This window comes from Carya illinoinensis, chromosome 8, assembly GCF_018687715.1.
Source record: "Carya illinoinensis cultivar Pawnee chromosome 8, C.illinoinensisPawnee_v1, whole genome shotgun sequence".
NCBI classification, from domain to species: Eukaryota; Viridiplantae; Streptophyta; class Magnoliopsida; order Fagales; family Juglandaceae; genus Carya; species Carya illinoinensis.
In genome coordinates, this window is record NC_056759.1 from 7,033,233 (window position 1) to 7,051,541 (window position 18,309).

At 35.1% G+C, this 18,309-nt stretch overlaps 1 protein-coding gene across 1 annotated transcript; it reads left to right on the top strand.

Annotated features, from left to right (window-relative positions):
* The first annotated feature begins 9,872 nt into the window (after positions 1-9,872).
* On the top strand, positions 9,873-11,841 carry LOC122319351 (aldehyde oxidase GLOX1-like). The gene has a single exon (XM_043137380.1). It carries the CDS (start codon positions 10,096-10,098, stop codon positions 11,722-11,724), a length of 1,629 nt encoding a protein of 542 aa, XP_042993314.1. The 5' UTR covers positions 9,873-10,095; the 3' UTR covers positions 11,725-11,841.
* The last annotated feature ends 6,468 nt before the right edge of the window (positions 11,842-18,309 follow it).

The following is an 18,309-nucleotide window of genomic DNA, read 5'->3' on the forward strand; positions in this document are numbered from 1 at the left end:
GTCAACATTCCTCCCTAACTTTATGATATCCATTTCTAAATTTAACGCATAACATCAAGCTACATCAATTAATTTATATATTTTTATGAATTTTCTTTATAGTTATAACACCAATATAACAAATTTGATCATTTCTCGGTCTTTTACGATAATAATAATATTATTAATTATATATATTATGTAAGATATGGCAAAGCACTTATTTTTGATCTACTTGTTTGGCTAATTAATTGTTTCCTACAATTTCATGGAAATTAATCGGCCGGGCTCTACTTTTATATGCCAGGTACCTAAATTCAAAAGGGAGAATGGAGATGCGTTCTGATCGGCATATTCTTTTCTTTTCTCTCTCTATTTTTTTTTTTATTTTTTATCTTTTTTCTAACGAGCTTTGATAAATTTGTATGGAACTAGTCAGCTTGTTTTGATCTGTTTGTCATAAATATGTTGTACGTACGTTTAGGTAAAAATATGTCCAATTTATTGAGTTGGAGAAAACCAGTCACCTATGTACGAAAAGACACTTGAAATTTTCAATCGATAACATCTGGTTTTCAATCGTACGTTACATATTATATATTTTTCGATTTTAAGAAAAATGTTTTGTCTTTCCAGTATAAAAGGAATAATAAAATGGTTCGTGCGTAGATGATCATATGATCACAAGTCGATCGTTAGGAAATATTTTTTGTGTACACACACATTATACAATTCATGTTATCTCTTGTCGGCAACAATTTTGTTTGTCTTGCTCTTTTTGTTTTTAATCCCCAAATTTGAAGTCATATTCCTATTAATGAAGACACTCATACAAAAATATGTTATCTCTTTTCCTGACACTCAAACTCTCTTATCTCTTTACTTGATAGTAAGTTGAGATGATATGAATTGAGATAAAAATTAAAAGTTGAATAAAATATTATTAAAATATTATGTTTTAATAATATTATTATTTTTAGATTTGAAAAATTGAATTATTTATTAATTTTTATGTAAAAATTTTAAAAATTATAATGATAAAGTAAAGTAAGATAAAATGAAACATTTTTTTATACTGGACCTAAGACTTTAGTTACGCTACTAATCATCTTAGGAAAAGGTTAAGATCCAAGTCCAGATTTTAAATAAGAGTTTTGCTATATACAAGTAAAGTCGTGTACTAATCTGCGTATCAATACTGATTTTTTCATACTTAAAATTTAAATTAATACTATTTTTAATCAAATTTATTTTTTAACTAATTATAATAAATTGATATATATATTAATGCGTAAGTATGCTTGAAACTAGACTTTTTCTTCGAATATAAACATTCAGCTGATTCCCGCAATGACCCGTGTGCTCCTCACCCATATTCATAGTCCAATCGGCCCAAAATGATATCAGATTCATGGTCCAATCAAGTTCACTTCCAATATTGTATCGAACAAAACACGTTATTTATCAGCATCCCGAGTTATCGGTATACAATAAAAAATAATTCTTAAATAATGAGAAAATAATTAAAATAACAACTAACAAACAGTGATATTCTATTAGACGCATGGTGTAATTAATATTATAGAATGTATATTTTTTTGATAGAGGAAAAATACAGAGACTCGGTTTTTTTTTTTTTTAAATGAATGTATCTCTATCATTACTTGACTCGGACCTAGAGGCAAGTCCACAATTCACAAAAGAAAAAAGTTACTATGCCGCCCGTTAGTGACCGATTTATTTGAACATTCACTGAATTTTTTTTTTTTCTTAATGATTAAATTAATAATTTTTAATGTATTGATATATTTTTTATTTTTTAAAAATAATAAAAAAATAAATTTTACATTAACGGCCGGTCACTTACCGTGATAAGCTGCAAGCAGCATACTAGCCCAGCTCTTCACAAAAATGGAATGACGTGGCACCCCTCCGGCCAGGAAGTTCAAAGGGTTGAAAATATATGACATCCACTTTGCTGCTTATTTCATCACCATATCCACGTTGTTGGCAGTATGGTTGCCCAAGGATTGGAGCACCGACCTGTGCTATTAATTTGTTTACTGGCCGACAGAATATATACATACTTGTTTTTTTAAGAAGAGAGAATTAAGGAGAAAGGGAATAATAATGTTACATCATCGTCCTTCCCAGAGGACTCCTCCCTAGTTTGCTTACGTTTCTTTCTACTACCTAAAACTGTATAATATTATTAGAATTGCTGGTTATTAGCATAAGAACTACAACCTTTGACCCAACTTTTAATTTTTATAATTTGACGATCCAATTGATTTTAATTTTGGAAATTAAAAACTCAAAATTTTAAAAAAAGGGAAAAAATTAAGTTGGCAAATTCGTTGAATTAAATCATGTGTTCGTGTCATTTGTTATGACTAGTATGTACATAGGATGGTTGGTGATCCTAATATTAATTAAGGAAAATTCTATATACCATACTATCATTTTATTTTTATTTTACTGAATAAGAGGTGTCATATTTATCACTATTAAATGATTATTTATTGCATACTTTTTTATCATCTAATGGTAATGAATGTGTCACATCTTACTTAGTAGGATGAAAGTAATGAAAGTAAAATAAGAGTGTGGTGCATAATATTACTCATTAATTAATATTAGATTTCAACTTCATCTTGCCTTCACTTCTTCACTTAGATGTGATTCAATAAGACAAAACATGATGATGAGCTTTGTGAGAATTTATTTGTCATTATTTATAGAGTAGTATACACCACACTATCATCTTATTTTCATCTCAAGATGTGACATATTTATTACCATTAAATGATAAATAATCATCTAATAAATGATCATTAATTCAATGATGATAAATATATCACATCTTGTATAGTGAGATAAAAATAAGATAGTAGTGTAGTGTATATAATTTTCTTATTAATGAGTTATCTTAATCACAATACCATGCGCTCCATATGATCGACATTAATCCCAAAACTTGATCGATGATTAATAGCTCCGAGTCACAGACCTTCATGCTCAATGTCATGGCCACTTATGATGGACACAAGAGTAGTACTTGACATCTTCTAAATATTTTATTTAGAGTTCTCTACGATGACATTAAGCTTTTGCACCAAATGGACGCAAAATCTAATGGAACAACCGAATCTCAACAAACGGATAAAGCTCACCAAACAGATAAAGCTCAAAATCAACATGAAGATGAAGATCACGTTTACGGAAGCAAATCTAGGAAATAACAAACTCTCAGTAAATTTAAATATTTTTCAAATGCTAGTAATAGATTTTATGTATCAAAAAATATCTATAAATAAAGCAGCATGAAATCCTCCTAAATTAAGAGAGGAAAACATTTATTCCATATATCTTTATTTACTCTTTATGGTATCAAAAGCTACCAAGACATACGTCTCCCATCCATGGCCTCCAATGAATCCTCTGCTAGTAATTCTTCCTCCAGCAATTCTTCTTCCTCTGCTGCCAGTTCCATTCTCCCCACCCAACTCCATCATTTCATCACAATCAAACTCAATTGAGAGAACTATTTTCTTTGGCGAGCTCAATTAATTCCATACATCCGTGGTCAAAATCTATTTAGTTACCTAGATGGCTTCATTTCCTGCCCACCTATCACAATTCCTTTCTCTTCCAACAACTCCACACATGTCCCTAATCCCAAATACATTCATTGGTCACAACAAGATCAAATCATTCTAAGTGCCCTCATCTCTTCTCTCACTGAATCCCTTCTCACCCAAGTTGTTGGTCTTACAACTTCTAGAGATGTTTGGCTCGCATTAGGGAAAACACTCTCTTCTACTTCCCCTGCCCAAATCCTCAGCATTCGTTTCCAACTATCTAGTATCTACTCTTAAAAAGGCATCACTCACAATTAATGATTATTCACCAAGGTCAAACAACTTTTAAATACCCTCTCTGCCATTAGTCATCCATTTAGCTCCTCCGAAATCACCTCATATCTTCTTGCTAATCCCCCCCCCTCCACCTCACATGACTAACTTGTCACCTGTATTACCACTAGATTAGATCCCATCTCCCTTGATGACTTATATGGCTGCCTACTCACTCATGAAAATCACATTGACCAACAAAACACCTCCAATGAATTCAACTTACCCTCAGCTAATATTGCCACCTCTTACCCTGGTCGAGGTCATCATGGTTCACCTTCAAATAGAGGTGCTCCTCACTATGGCCATCAGTCTAGAGGTAGGGGGCATGGATTCCAAAATTCCTCACCTCAACAAACGTTACATTCAAACATACCTCAATGTCAAATCTACTCCAAAATTGGCCATATAGCTACCATTTGTTGGTATATATTTGACCAACAATTCCAATCTCCCTCCGCACCCAATACTCAAGCAAGCATAGCTCAATCACACACACCTCCTATCCTACCTCATGCACCCAAATATGATCAAAACTGGTACCCTAATACTAGTGCCACCAATCACATTACCTCGAATTTCAACAGTCTTTCTCTCAATGCCAACCCCTACACTGGACCTGATCAAATTCAAGTGGGCAATGGACAAGGTTTGCAAATCTTTCACATTGAATCTTCTTTTCTTTATTCAGCTTTAAAATATTTCTTTCTCAACAAAATCTTACATGCTCCTGAAATCCAAAAAGAACTTATTGTTAGTCTCTCAATACACAAACGATAATAACGTTTATTTTGAATTTCACCCTTCATTTTTCCGTGTCAAGGATCCATCATCAGGAACTATCCTCTTCTAATGACCGAGTAAAAATAAACTTTATCCTCTGCATACTCTCACATCTCCGTCCACCTGTCCAGCTTCTTACATTGGTGAAAGAGTTTTGGTTCCACAATGGCATGCACGCCTTAGATACCCTGCTCTATGCACAGTGAAATAAATCATTTCCAAGCATCATCTAACAGACACCAATAATAAAAGTTTTCCAGTTTGTCATGCTTGTCAATTAGGGAAAAGTCATAAATTACCTTTTCATTTGTCAAATTCTATTTCATCTACCCCCTTTGAGTTAATATTTATGGATGTATGGGGGCCCTCACCCACCAAATCTATTCATGGAAATAAATATTACTTGAGCATCATTGATGATTTTTCTAAATTCATATGGCTATTCCCTATAGATGCAAAATCAAAAGTTGCACATACCTTCATCAATTTCCAACTTCAAATCGAATGCTACTTTAGTTGCAAAATCAAAAGTGCACAAACTGATTTTGGAGGAGGCCTTAAAATCACATCTCTTTAACTCCGGCATCATCCATCGTCTGTCCTGCCCACACACTCACGAACAAAATGGGTCTCTCGAGCGTCGTCATTGCCAAATCATCGAGACTGGCCTTACCCTAATGGTCACTGCATCTATCCCGCACCAATATTGGGATGATGCATTCACCACTGCCACCTATCTCCTAAATCGCCTCCCTTCTCCCATGATTCAACACAAAACTCTACTTGAACTCTTTTCAAACAAACTCCAAACTTGACCCTCCTCTGTACCTTTGGGTGCACCTGCTGGCCCTATCTTCATCCATATAACTCCAACAAAATGGATTATCACTTAGATCTCTGTGTCTTCCTTGGTTACAGCCCTAATCATCGAGGATATCGTTGCTTGCAACAATCATTAGGCTGAATCTTTATCTCCAGGCACGTAATCTTCGATGAAACCCGATTTCCATTCCAACAAAAGACTCCTCCCTCTCTCGATTCACAAACCCCTCTCACAACACTGCCCTCATCCCTTTATATTTTGCAGTCTAACCTTTCGACAAATGACATCTCTTTTCCACTAGACCCACCAAATTCATCATCAAATGAATCGTGCCCTAACTCAAGCCCAAACTCCCAACCCGAGCCCAATTTCGAAAGTCAAAACTCACACCCTATGACCACAAGATCTAAAAATAATATACACAAACCCAAAAGTCTCCCACCTGATATGACTCCCACTCCGCGGGCCTTAATCACCGAGACCCAAGAAATTGTGCCCACTTCCTCCTCTACTGCCTCAAAAAGCCCATATTGGAGACAAGCCATGAATGAGGAATTTTAGGCCTTACTCGACAATGGCACATGGGTCTTAGTTCCTCCAAAACCCAACATAAATCTCATGGACTATAAGTGGGTCTACAGAATCAAGAAAAGGGCTGATGGGTCCATTGAACGCTACAAAACCCGTCTAGTTGCGAAATGTTATCACCAATTACCAGGTAATAACTATGATGATACTTTCAGTCCAGTGGTAAAACCCACAACCATTTGAACTGTTCTCTCTTTTGCATTGTCACAAAATTGGCCCATTCGACAACTAGATGTTAAAAATACATTTTTACATGGAAACTTACAAGAAACCGTTTACATGACCCAACCTCCCAAATTCTCTGATCCATAATACCCTGAGTATGTTTGTTACCTTCACAAATCTCTTTATGGACTCAAACAAGCACCTCGGGCTTGGTTTTCAAGACTTAGCAATAAACTGGTAGAAATGGGTCCAAGGCCGATACTTCTTTATTGATTTTCAGGTCGAAACATGCCGTCATCTTTTTACTCGTATGTTGATGACATTATCATAACTGGGCCTCACAAATCTCTTTTACACTCAATCATCACAAAATCTTAAGCAGGATTTCTCCCTAAAAGATCTTGGGCTACTTTACTATTTTCTAGGTATTGAGGCCCTGCAGGATGATCGTGGAGTTTTTCTCTTACAACAAAAGTATATTTTTTACCTGCTCAAGAAAACCAATATGCTACATGCAAAGCCGGTGAACTCCTCCATGTCCACAACAGCCAACTTATCACTCTTCAAAGGTGATCCTTTTAGTGATCCAACTCTTTATCACAGCATAGTTGGCGCTCTCCAATGTCTCTCATTTACAAGACCCGACCTCGCATTTGTCGTCAGCAAAGTGTGCCAATTCATGCAATGTCCCACGACAAACCACTTGACCGCTGTCAAACCAATTCTTCGATATCTCCAACAAACTGCCCACCATGGCATTCTCATCCACCGCACCTCATCCAGAGAAATACATGCTTTCTCTGACACCGACTGGGCCGATTGTCCTGATGAAGGAAGATCTGTAAGTGGCTATTGTGTATACCTTGGTTCTAATCTAATATCATGGAGCTTTCACAAACAACCAACGATGTCACGTTCAAGTACCGAAGTAGAATATCGTGCAGTTGCTAATACCACTGCTAAAGTTATGTGGCTCCACTCTCTCCTCACTGAACTAGGCATCTCAAGTCCAAATCCACCTACACTTTGGTGCGACAATGTGGGCGCCACATACTTAACGGCCAACCCTCTCTATCATCCACGCACCAAGCACATTGAACTTGATATTCACTTCTTGCGTGATCAGATTGCCCAACGTCAACTCCAAGTTCAGTTCATCTCAAGCACAGATCAAATTCATGTCAGATTCACAATAGCCACGAATAAAGCTCAACAAACAGATAAAGCTCAAGATCAACATGAAGATAAAGATCATGTTCACGGAAGCAAATCTAGGAAATAATAAACTCTCTGTAAATTTAAATATTTTTAAATGCTTGTAATAGATTTTATTTATCCAAAAATATCTATAAATAAAGTAGCATGAGATCCTCCTGAATCAAGAGAGGAAAACATTTCTCCCATCTATATTTATTTACTCTTTAAAATCAGGTCAGATGCACTATATTTTTTAATCTCTAATATTCATGGGAGTTAAGAAATTAAATTAGGATCACGGGCTGATCAAGGCCTTCGAATATTAATTTGCTCAGATCGAGAACTTGAGTACGTTAGCCCCATTTCGTTGGTTTCCTCACGGTTCGATCTATTTTTTTTTTTTTATTGTCCAAATTCTAAAATTAGACTATAAGAGAAATATATAGGTAATAAATCCGATCTTACAATATTTATATATGTACCGTGTACGAGTGAATTTCTTGAATTGTATTAAATAATTAATAAACATTGTGAGATCCACTTTATATATCCATATCTTTCTCACTTTAGAGTATTCTAAGGTTTAGACAATAATTATAAAGTCTAAGGGATTCAAATCCATCGTATACATATATGGCAGAATATTTCCCAATGAGCTGCGTATATTTCATGCGTGCTGACTTTCACCAACTCTTGGGAACCATTCATAACTTCTACAAGCAGCTTATTTATGTTATTTGATTCTTGGCAATTTATAACTTACACGATCTGCATCCAATACCATATTTTATTGAGATCTTATCCTCCTCGAGGAATATTAATTCCATAGAAGATGATCAATTAGGATAACGAAAACAAAAAGAATATCGGGGAACGAACCCAAATAATGCCGCTTTGTACAAGTAAAACTATATATTGCACGACAAGTACCATGGTTCAAAGTATACCGTTTGGTAAGAGAATAACGTGACCAAAATTAACATTACGAGAAAATATTTCATGCTCGACCAACCCATTCGGAATATTGCTATTGCTAATCTAACCTCCAACATAAACCAAGTATTTAAATACTGATTTGATCATTTGTAGACCCAACTGATGAATGCCTATGAACTCCACGAACGTCACACCACTCCCCAAATAAATGCCTATAAAAGAATATCATTCATTCTTTAAGAAATTAGTACAGCATTGACCAAAGGATAACGTATGGGAAAAGAACTATCACTAGGGGGAATGAATTGAAGATTCTCTATATATTTGTTTTAATTCCTATGAACTGTCTGTATGGATCGAGTTCACATTGTTCGAAACCATAATCATATGGATAGTATCTAAGTTGAGATCATTTACGTACATATTATGTTTATCTAACTCTCTTCGAATTGAACAAAAACTTGAAGAGTTTCTTTATTCCATGATTCGTATTTAAAGAAGAGAGTTTCTTTTCTAAGATAATTTGACATATTTAATGGCCTTTAGTTATATAAAATAATATTTGAAAATTCTACCCTCTATAAAGATAGTATTATATAAACTCTAATAGTTTCCTTTTTTTTCTCATTTCTTTGTGTTCTATTCTACCAATCTCTCCTTCATATTGCTCTTTTCTTTATTTTTGAATTTGCTGTAAACCATCTACAACCTCATTATAATATACTTACACATTGTAAAACATATTTTTTGTAATTCTCTTTTTTGCACATACATTTCACTCTTCCGACTTCTCTATTACATTATTGTTTTGAATTATTCTATTCTTTCTATTCTCAAACTGATATATAGAGCATACTATCCAAGATTCCAAATTACTTAATGCTATGATTTGATTAATAAGATTTAAATTTTAAAATTTATCTTTTAAATCAAAATATGATACGTAAATAATATATAGTGCAGAGTTTTTATAATAGCAATACTCCATTTCTTTTCACAACACGTACATGTGATGCGTGTGACGATTAGATCTGTGATCTCTCCATCAAATTTTGTCACTAAAAGAAATGATATTATAAAGAGATGGTATGCCAATTGAGATCTAAATCAATTTAATGTAAAAGTCCATAACCTTGGACTTTCTTCCAAAAGACTCAAACAACTTCAATAGATTTTACGGTCAAAATCAATGACCTTTATTTGAGGAGTTCCAAATTTATGCATATTGGGATAAATCATAAAACAAACTCCGTACGTAGCTAAGGATAATTAAGTGAGAGAATAAAATGTTATATCGAACACTTTATCATAAAATTATAATTAAAAGTATTATTCAATGTCTAATTATTTACTTATTTATTTTCTTGCTGAATATATTAAATGCTTCGTTATAAGAAAGGAAAGAAAAATAAAGAGAGAGGATTATGATCAATCAACCTAATCCTCATCTGTATCCAAAAAAAAAAAAAAAAAAAAACCTAATCCTCATCCTAATAAAGATGACGTGCATGATCTTTGATGTGACCTCCAATACATTCTTCGGATTCTACAATGATTGGCTCAGGATTAGCCCACAAAGTACAATTTTGATAAGCAAATGTTGGGCCCACAACCTACTCTTTCTCTCTCTCTCTCTCCCCAAGTATTTAAGAGCATGACATTCCGACATTCTCTGCACCTGAACAAGACAAAAAGCAATAAACAACACCAATGGCACGAACTCACGTGATGCTGTCCTTCCTCGCCTGGCAGCTGATCCTCCTCTCTGCCAAACCTTATCTTAGTGACGCCGCTGGAGGGAGCTGGCAGCTCTTGCAAAAGAGCATCGGCATTACAGCCATGCACATGCAACTCCTCAACAACGATCGCGTCATCATTTTCGACCGCACCGACTTCGGTAATTCGAACCTGACCCTGCCCGGCGGTAAATGCCGAACCGTCCCGAAAGACTGCACTGCTCACTCTGCCGAGTATAGCGTCATCACCAATACCTTCCGAGCACTTTTCGTCCAAACAGACGTTTGGTGCTCCTCTGGGGCAGTCATGCCCGATGGCCGTCTGATCCAAACCGGTGGATTCAACACTAGTGGTGAACGTAGAGTCAGGACATTCGTACCCTGCACCGGCTGTGACTGGACAGAGACACCCAACGGATTAGCAGCTTCGCGATGGTACGCCACTAATCATATTCTTCCCGACGGACGGCAGATTATAATCGGCGGGAGAAAACAGTTCAACTATGAGTTTTATCCTAAGAGCAGTGGTGCACCTAATTTGTATAGTTTGCCATTTCTATCGCAAACCAACGACCCAAACATAGAGAACAATCTGTACCCGTTTGTGTTTCTTAACGTTGACGGGAATTTATTCATCTTCGCAAATAATCGATCTATTTTGCTCGATTATGCCGCCAACAAGGTCGTGAAGACGTACCCGGAAATACCGGGCGGCGATCCGAGGTGTTATCCAAGCACTGGCTCGGCAGTGTTGCTTCCACTCAAGAATCTGCAAGCCACGTCTGTAGAGGCTGAGGTTTTGGTTTGTGGTGGAGCACCAAAAGGGGCCTACACCGAAGCGAAAAAGGGTAACTTCGTGGAAGCTTTGAACACCTGCGCCAGGATCAAAATCACAGATCCAAATCCCCAGTGGGTCATGGAGACCATGCCTACGGCCAGAATCATGGGCGACATGACTCTGCTTCCAAACGGAAACGTCTTGATAATCAACGGTGCATCAGCGGGGGCGGCTGGATGGGAATTCGGTCGAAATCCGGTCTTGAATCCTGTCATTTACCGACCTGATAACAAGTTGGGTTCACGTTTCGAGCTACAAAACCTGAGCACGATACCTCGGATGTATCATTCGTCGGCCATTTTGCTTCGGGATGGTCGAGTACTCGTTGGTGGCAGCAACCCTCATTCGGGTTACGTATTCACCAACGTGCTTTACCCTACAGAACTTAGTTTAGAGGCATTTTATCCTCCTTATTTGGAAGCACAATTCTCAAATTTGCGTCCACAAATTGTATCACCTCTTTCCCAGACCAAACTTGATCCCGGTAGAAAGCTAGCGGTTCGCTTTTCAGTCGCCGGAGCTTTGGATCAAAATCAGGTCTCTGTAACGGTGGTGTCGCCGTCTTTTACCACGCACTCGTTCTCCATGAATCAAAGGTTGCTGGTACTTGGTGCGGAGACGGTGACAAGTCTTGGGAATTCTACGTATGAAGTCCAGGTTACTACACCGGCCGGCTCGGGCTATCTTGCACCCTCAGGATATCATCTTCTCTTTGTGGTTCATCAAGAAATTCCTAGCGAGGGAATTTGGGTCCAACTACAGTGAAAAACAGTACTACTGAATTGTTTTCTTTTAAATTTGATTTCTCGCACGGTTTGAAAATAAAAATGTTGGAGAAAATAATATTATTGTTCCAGGCCATGTAGTTCATAAACAGTAATTTTTAAAGAGTAATGCTACATACAGTCACTTTTGTGTATTCTTTGCGCACTCCACTGATATGATTGGCTGGATTAATTTTTTTTTAATACACAACCGATTATATCATTGGAGTGCACAAAAGAGTCCACAAAAATGACTGCGCATAGAATTTTTGATTTTTAAATTGCATGCAGAATTGCAATATATAGTACTGATCATTATAAATAAAGTCATGAGTATTTATTTTCTTTTAATAATAATTAGTTATATGCATGCGTAGCTCTTAATTAATCATTGTGTAAGGCTAGGAAACAATTAAAAAATTAATTAGCGGAATTATTCCTTCAAACTCATGCATCTATTAATTAATTAATTATTGATCTCATGCATCCTTTGAACATACAGAATCACATATCAGCCAGAGCACAAAGAGGACTAACGACACGAACACATCCTCGTTCGTTTAATATCTAACAGTAGAGTGACATGCTCTATGGTTATATCATTATTAATCTAACATGCTCCTTTAATCATGTTGGCATGCAACTAGCTAGCTATTTACTACATGCATCTTAAAATAGAGGAACACTCTTTGCATGTTGCATGCTAAATCTATTAGATCAAATACTCAATAGAGTTTATCTATATATTGCACTTAAAAAGAGCAAAATAGAAGGAATATTAAAAAAAAAAATGGAAAAAGTAAAGAAATTAGTACGTAACTGTTGAAAGTGCTAGCTCGATCTAAAGCATAAGTATATACGTAGTATATATGTACGTAGTTTGTGGTACTTGACGTTGGTAGATCATTTTGTGCTCTCGATCTTGTATTGCAATATGGTAGTGCCTTAAATTTGTTTTCTAAGCTTGCAAGTTGTCTAGTTTTGCCATTTGTACTTTGATGCAGAGCGCTCATTCTTATAGGTTTGCGACATGATGATCAACGATATTTGATGTTTGTAGGACGTGCAAGTCTTGCACCTTTTTTTTTTTTTTTAATGTACTTTTAAAAATATTTTTTTTAATAATGGACTCAATTTTTTTAAAATAAAATATGCGAAATTTGTACGGTACTCGTAAATTAATATATCTAAGCATTTCTCTTACGGTAATTTTGACATTTGTATAGCATCTTACTAATATCAGATGTATGTCCTCTTAAATTTTTTGCTTCGGCATTTTCTTTTAATGATCAAAGGTTAACTTACCAAAAACATATTTTTAAATATTTAATCTTTTAGAAAAAAAAAAAATTGTTTGAATTGACTCCTTCAAATCAACTAAATAAAATTCATGAAGAAAATGTTTCAGAGATTTTTATTTGTACGGCGCACACCTCATAATTAGCTAGCTAGCTAGTTCCATATTTAATGATTTGGTGAAGTGCCTAAATTAATCTCACGAGCACGTTGATCTAGACATTCCAGTTTATATTAATAAGCTGCTGGTTCAAACCAGCTCGATCAATTATATATAGAGATACTTTCAAAGATGATCATCAGTTCATAATTAACATGAATACCAAAAACCTAGCACAAGAATATATAATATTAGACACATGCTCAACCTGCCATCTCCGATCATGCATGACTAGTGCTAAACTTGTACCGTACATAAATATATATATATACACGCACACAATGAATATAATAATAATTTAAATAAATTTACGAATTGATATAATTTGATGTAGTGATATATTGTAAGATTGTAAAGTTAATTACTTTTATTATAAAGTAAGTAAATTAAATCAATATTAGGTATCAAAATACCCACTGCAGCGTTGAAAATGCCAACACTCCTCCCTGATTTTATGAGATCCACTTCTAACAAGATTTAGTACATCACGTCAAGTCACATCAATTAATTTGTATATTTTTACGATTTCTCTTTATAGTTATAACACCACTTATATAACAAATTTGATTATTTCTAGGTCTTTTATAATAATAATATTATTATTATTAATTATATATATTATGTGAGATATGGAAAAGAACTTCTTTTTTATCTACTTGTTTGGCTAATTGTTTCCTACATGCAGTTTCCTGGAAATTAACCGGCCGGGTTCTACTTTTATATGCCAGATACGTAAATTGAAAAGGGAGAATGGAGATGCATTCTGATCAGCATGTTAATACTCTCTCTCTCTCTCTCTCTCTCTCTCTCTCTCTCTCTCTCTCTCTCTCTCTCGTCTTTTTGTAACGAGCTTTGATAAATTTGTATGGACCGAGTCTGTTTGTTTTGAGCTGTTTGTCATAAAAATATGTTGTACGTACGTTTAGCTAAAAATATGTCCAATTTATTGAGTTGGAGAAAACCAGTCACCTACGTACGAAAAGACACTTGAAATTTTCAATCGATAACATCTGGTACGGTCTTTATCCCTTTTAATTTCCTAGCTAGCTAGCGTACGTTATATATTATATATTTTTCGATTTTAAGAAAAATGTTTTTTTTTTCAGTATAAAAAGAAAAAAAATATCAAATCTTCATCGAAAGAGATGGTGGAATAATAAAATGGTTCGTATGTAGATCGATGATGATATGCTAAGTTGTTAAGATATATTCTTTGTGTACGCACACACATTACACATTATATAATTGTGTAAATGTTACAAACATATTAGTATTGTTATACAAGTTTCAAGTAGTTTTTTAGTCTTGTAGCCATTTAATTGTATTTGTAAATAATGTTACGCGTAAGAACAAAATTATATCTAATCGTAGATTTTAAGTAAGAATATTTAGTATTTTTTTTTTCAAAAAATTTAAAATTTTGAAAAATGATATATAGTAAGTAAGAATAGTCTGTTAGTTTGTTTTTAAGTCGAATTTGGACGCATGCTCGCTTTACAAGAATCCAACAATGTATAAACAAAACAAAAAGACATGACAGTATTGGAGACACGACTCCAACCCAGAGGGAAGCCTACCATGGAATGACGTGGCACCCCTCCCAACAATGCACACCAACCTATACTAAAATTTGTTTACCGACAAAGAAAATATATATATATATATAAATAAATTTTATTACGTATAAATAAAATTACTATTTTAAATTAATATTATTTTTAATAAAATTTACTTTTAACTAATTATTTTAAATTAATATACATTATTAAGAGAAGACAATCGTAATGTTACGTCATCATTCCTGGGACTCCTCCCTAATTTGCTGGCATACCATTCTACTGCTTAAAAACTGTATAATATTATTAAAATTAATGGTTAGACTTTTGACCGAATTTTTATATTTTTTTCAATTTATGAATTTTATTAAATAAAGAAAAATTACATCCAATTGATTTTATTTTTAAAATAAACTCAACCTTTAATGAAAAAAATTATGTTGGCAAATTTGTTGAATTAAGGTCAGATTTAGATAGTAAGTTAATATGAAAGTTGAATAAAATATTATTAAAATATTAAAAAATTAAATTTTTTATTATATTTTGTATAAAAATTTGAAAAAAAATTATAATGAGTAGATAGGATCATGATATGAGTTGAGTTGAGATCAACTCTAGGACTGTTCATCCGGGTTCCAACCCGAAAATCTGGATAGACTCAAACCGGAACCCGGATTTTAAATCCGGGCCGGAACCCAGACCGGGTTTTCTCGGATCAGAAACGGGCCGGAACCCGGATGAATCCAAATTTTTCAAAACACAGATTTCGGATTTCGGATTAAACCCGTCTTTTTTTTTTTAATCTGATAAATGTATGATATATCCAATATTTTATTTTTTTTTATAAAAGACAACATTTCTCCTTTCTCTTTCTTCCACCGACGCCACCTCTCTTCCACCATTTGTGCTTCTAGCCGCCGGTATCGTGACACTGGGCGACAACATTTGTGCCCTCGATTAGATGCCGAGGGACAGATTGACCCCATGGCCATTCGCCCCACCCCGCCCATCCACCCACATTGAAACACAACTAAAAAAGAACAACAAAATCCAAAACCCATCCCAGTTTTTCACCAAATCCGCCGATCTCCAAAACCCATCCCAATTTTTCACCAAATCCGCCAATCTCCAAAACCCATCCCAATTTTTCACCAAATCCGCCGATCTCCAAAACCCATCCCAGTTTGTCTTCTCATCGAGTTGTATGTTGATGTGAGATTCCCGTCCAGTTGGGTGTGCAGATGGAGTAAACGAGTGCAAAGTGTAAGTGTGGCTAGGGTTTCGTCTGTTGTGAGAGAGAGAGAGAGAGAGAGAGAGAGAGAGAGAGAGAGAGAGAGAGAGAGAGAGAGAGAGAGAGAGAGAGAGGGAGGAGACGGAGACGGGGTCTCATCGAGTTGTATGTTGATGTGAGATTCCTGTCCAGCTGGGTGTGCAGATGGAGTAAATGAGTGCAAAGTGTAAGTGCGGCTAGGGTTTCACCTGTTGAGAGAGAGAGAGAGAGAGAGAGAGAGAGAGAGAGAGAGAGAGAGAGAGAGAGGAGACGGAGACAGGGGTCACGGGAGATGAGAGTGAGGCGAGACAGATGAGAGGTAAGACAGATGAGAGACGAGAGCTAGGTTTTATTTTTCAATCCTTTATATACACAAATCCGGTTAACCGGATTTTGAATATGAAATCCGGATTTTTTACCCAGGTCCGGACCGGATAAATCCGGTTTTCATAATCTGGGTTTCGGCTCAGAATAAATTCGGGCTGAAACCTGGAACGAATAAAATTCGGCCCGTATGAACAGCCCTAATCAACTCTGAACCCAAACTAGATGTCAATGTATTGTCATTTGTTATTGCTTGTAGCGTAGTTGGTGGTCTTAATATTATTAGTTTTAAGCTTGATCATATTGGAAGATGAAGCTAAGAGTATATCTCTCAGTATTATTGAATGCTAAGAGCATCTTAGATGGTCTAGATAGATTATTTGTGAATAGTAATAAGTTAAGATGTTTAAGTAGATTTTATGTAAGAGTGTGCGTCTCATTTAGATAATGTGTTTGGATGAATTAAGCAAGTTGAGAAATATTTAAATTTTATAGAAGAAGTTGAAATATTTAAATAGTTTCGTTGCAATAAATTGGTCGTAAAATGCCGTTTTTCTTGTAGTGAAAGGAACCGTTTCATGAGTTCAGTATGAACAGGCTTTGGTGTGTTTGATGTAGGGGCATTCTATCTATACAAAACTATCTGAGATAGGCTTAGCAACTAAACGCAATCTAATTCTTCACTTGATGTGATTCTTTAAGACAAAACATTAGTTTTTTGAGAACTTTTACAAATATTGAGTTGTGTTCACAGTATCGCTCTAATATGACTACTCTTAAAATAGGCTTAGTTATATATTGAATGTCATAAAAAAACTTAAAACATGATATTTTCCTTAATACTCTCCAACAATGATCAAATTAGTTAGAGATGAATTGGCGACTCACAATCCGACAATATTCCTAAAGCCCGATAATTAATAGCTCCGAGTCACATACCTTGCTTCATGCACAATGTCATGGTCTTATGAAGGACACAAGAGTACTATTTGTCATTGGGTTTGAATAGTGAGTTGAGTTGAGATAGATTAAAATGAAAGTTGAATAAAATATTATTAGAATATTTTTTTTAATATTATTATTATTTTAGGATTTGAAAAAATTGAATTGTTTATTATATATATTTTATGTTGGAATTTAAAAAAGTTGTAATAATTAGATGAGATGAAATTGGTGTCCAAACTAAATATTTTGTTCAGAGTTCTCTACGTTGGCATAAAGCTTTTGCACCAAATGGACGTAAAATGATAGGATCAGATGCTGTTTTTACGAATATTGGCTCAGAGAACTTGAGTTAGCCCCGGCCATGTAGATCGATGGCTGGTTTCCTAATCTCACTACAACAAAAAATATTTTTTGGGACGAAAATTTTCGTCCCAAAATATATAGATTTCGTCCCGAAAGATTTTTTGGGACGAAAAAATTTCGTCCCAAGGTCGTCCCAACATCACTGTCCCAGAAGATATATTGGGACGAAAATTACAATTTCGTCCCAAAATATATCTTTTGGAACGATTTTGAAATTGACCGTTCGATACCGTTCGAACGATGACTTTTTTTGTCACGGTTAAAATTCGTTCCAGAATGGCGTTCGAATGCTTCTCAGTTACCGTTCGAACGTTAATGTATCTTTTGAACGGTTATCAAGATACGTTCAAACGATCAATAGAATTACGTTCGAACGTTAAAGGAACAGATCGAACGGTGCTGATCAACGTTCGAACGGTGCTGATCAACGTTCGAACGCTATGGTAATGACCTGCGTTTGAATGTTTTTTTGAGCATCTGGTATCGTTCGAACGGTTTGGTCATTAATGTTTGAACGGTACATTATCGTTTGAACGCCCTACCCATTAATGTTCGAACGTGACACGGTCGTTCGAACGGATATTATTTTTATTAAAATCAATAATTATAAAAAAAAATTAAATAGACATCCATAATATTTGAAAAACATAAATTAGGAACTGTTTAATTACT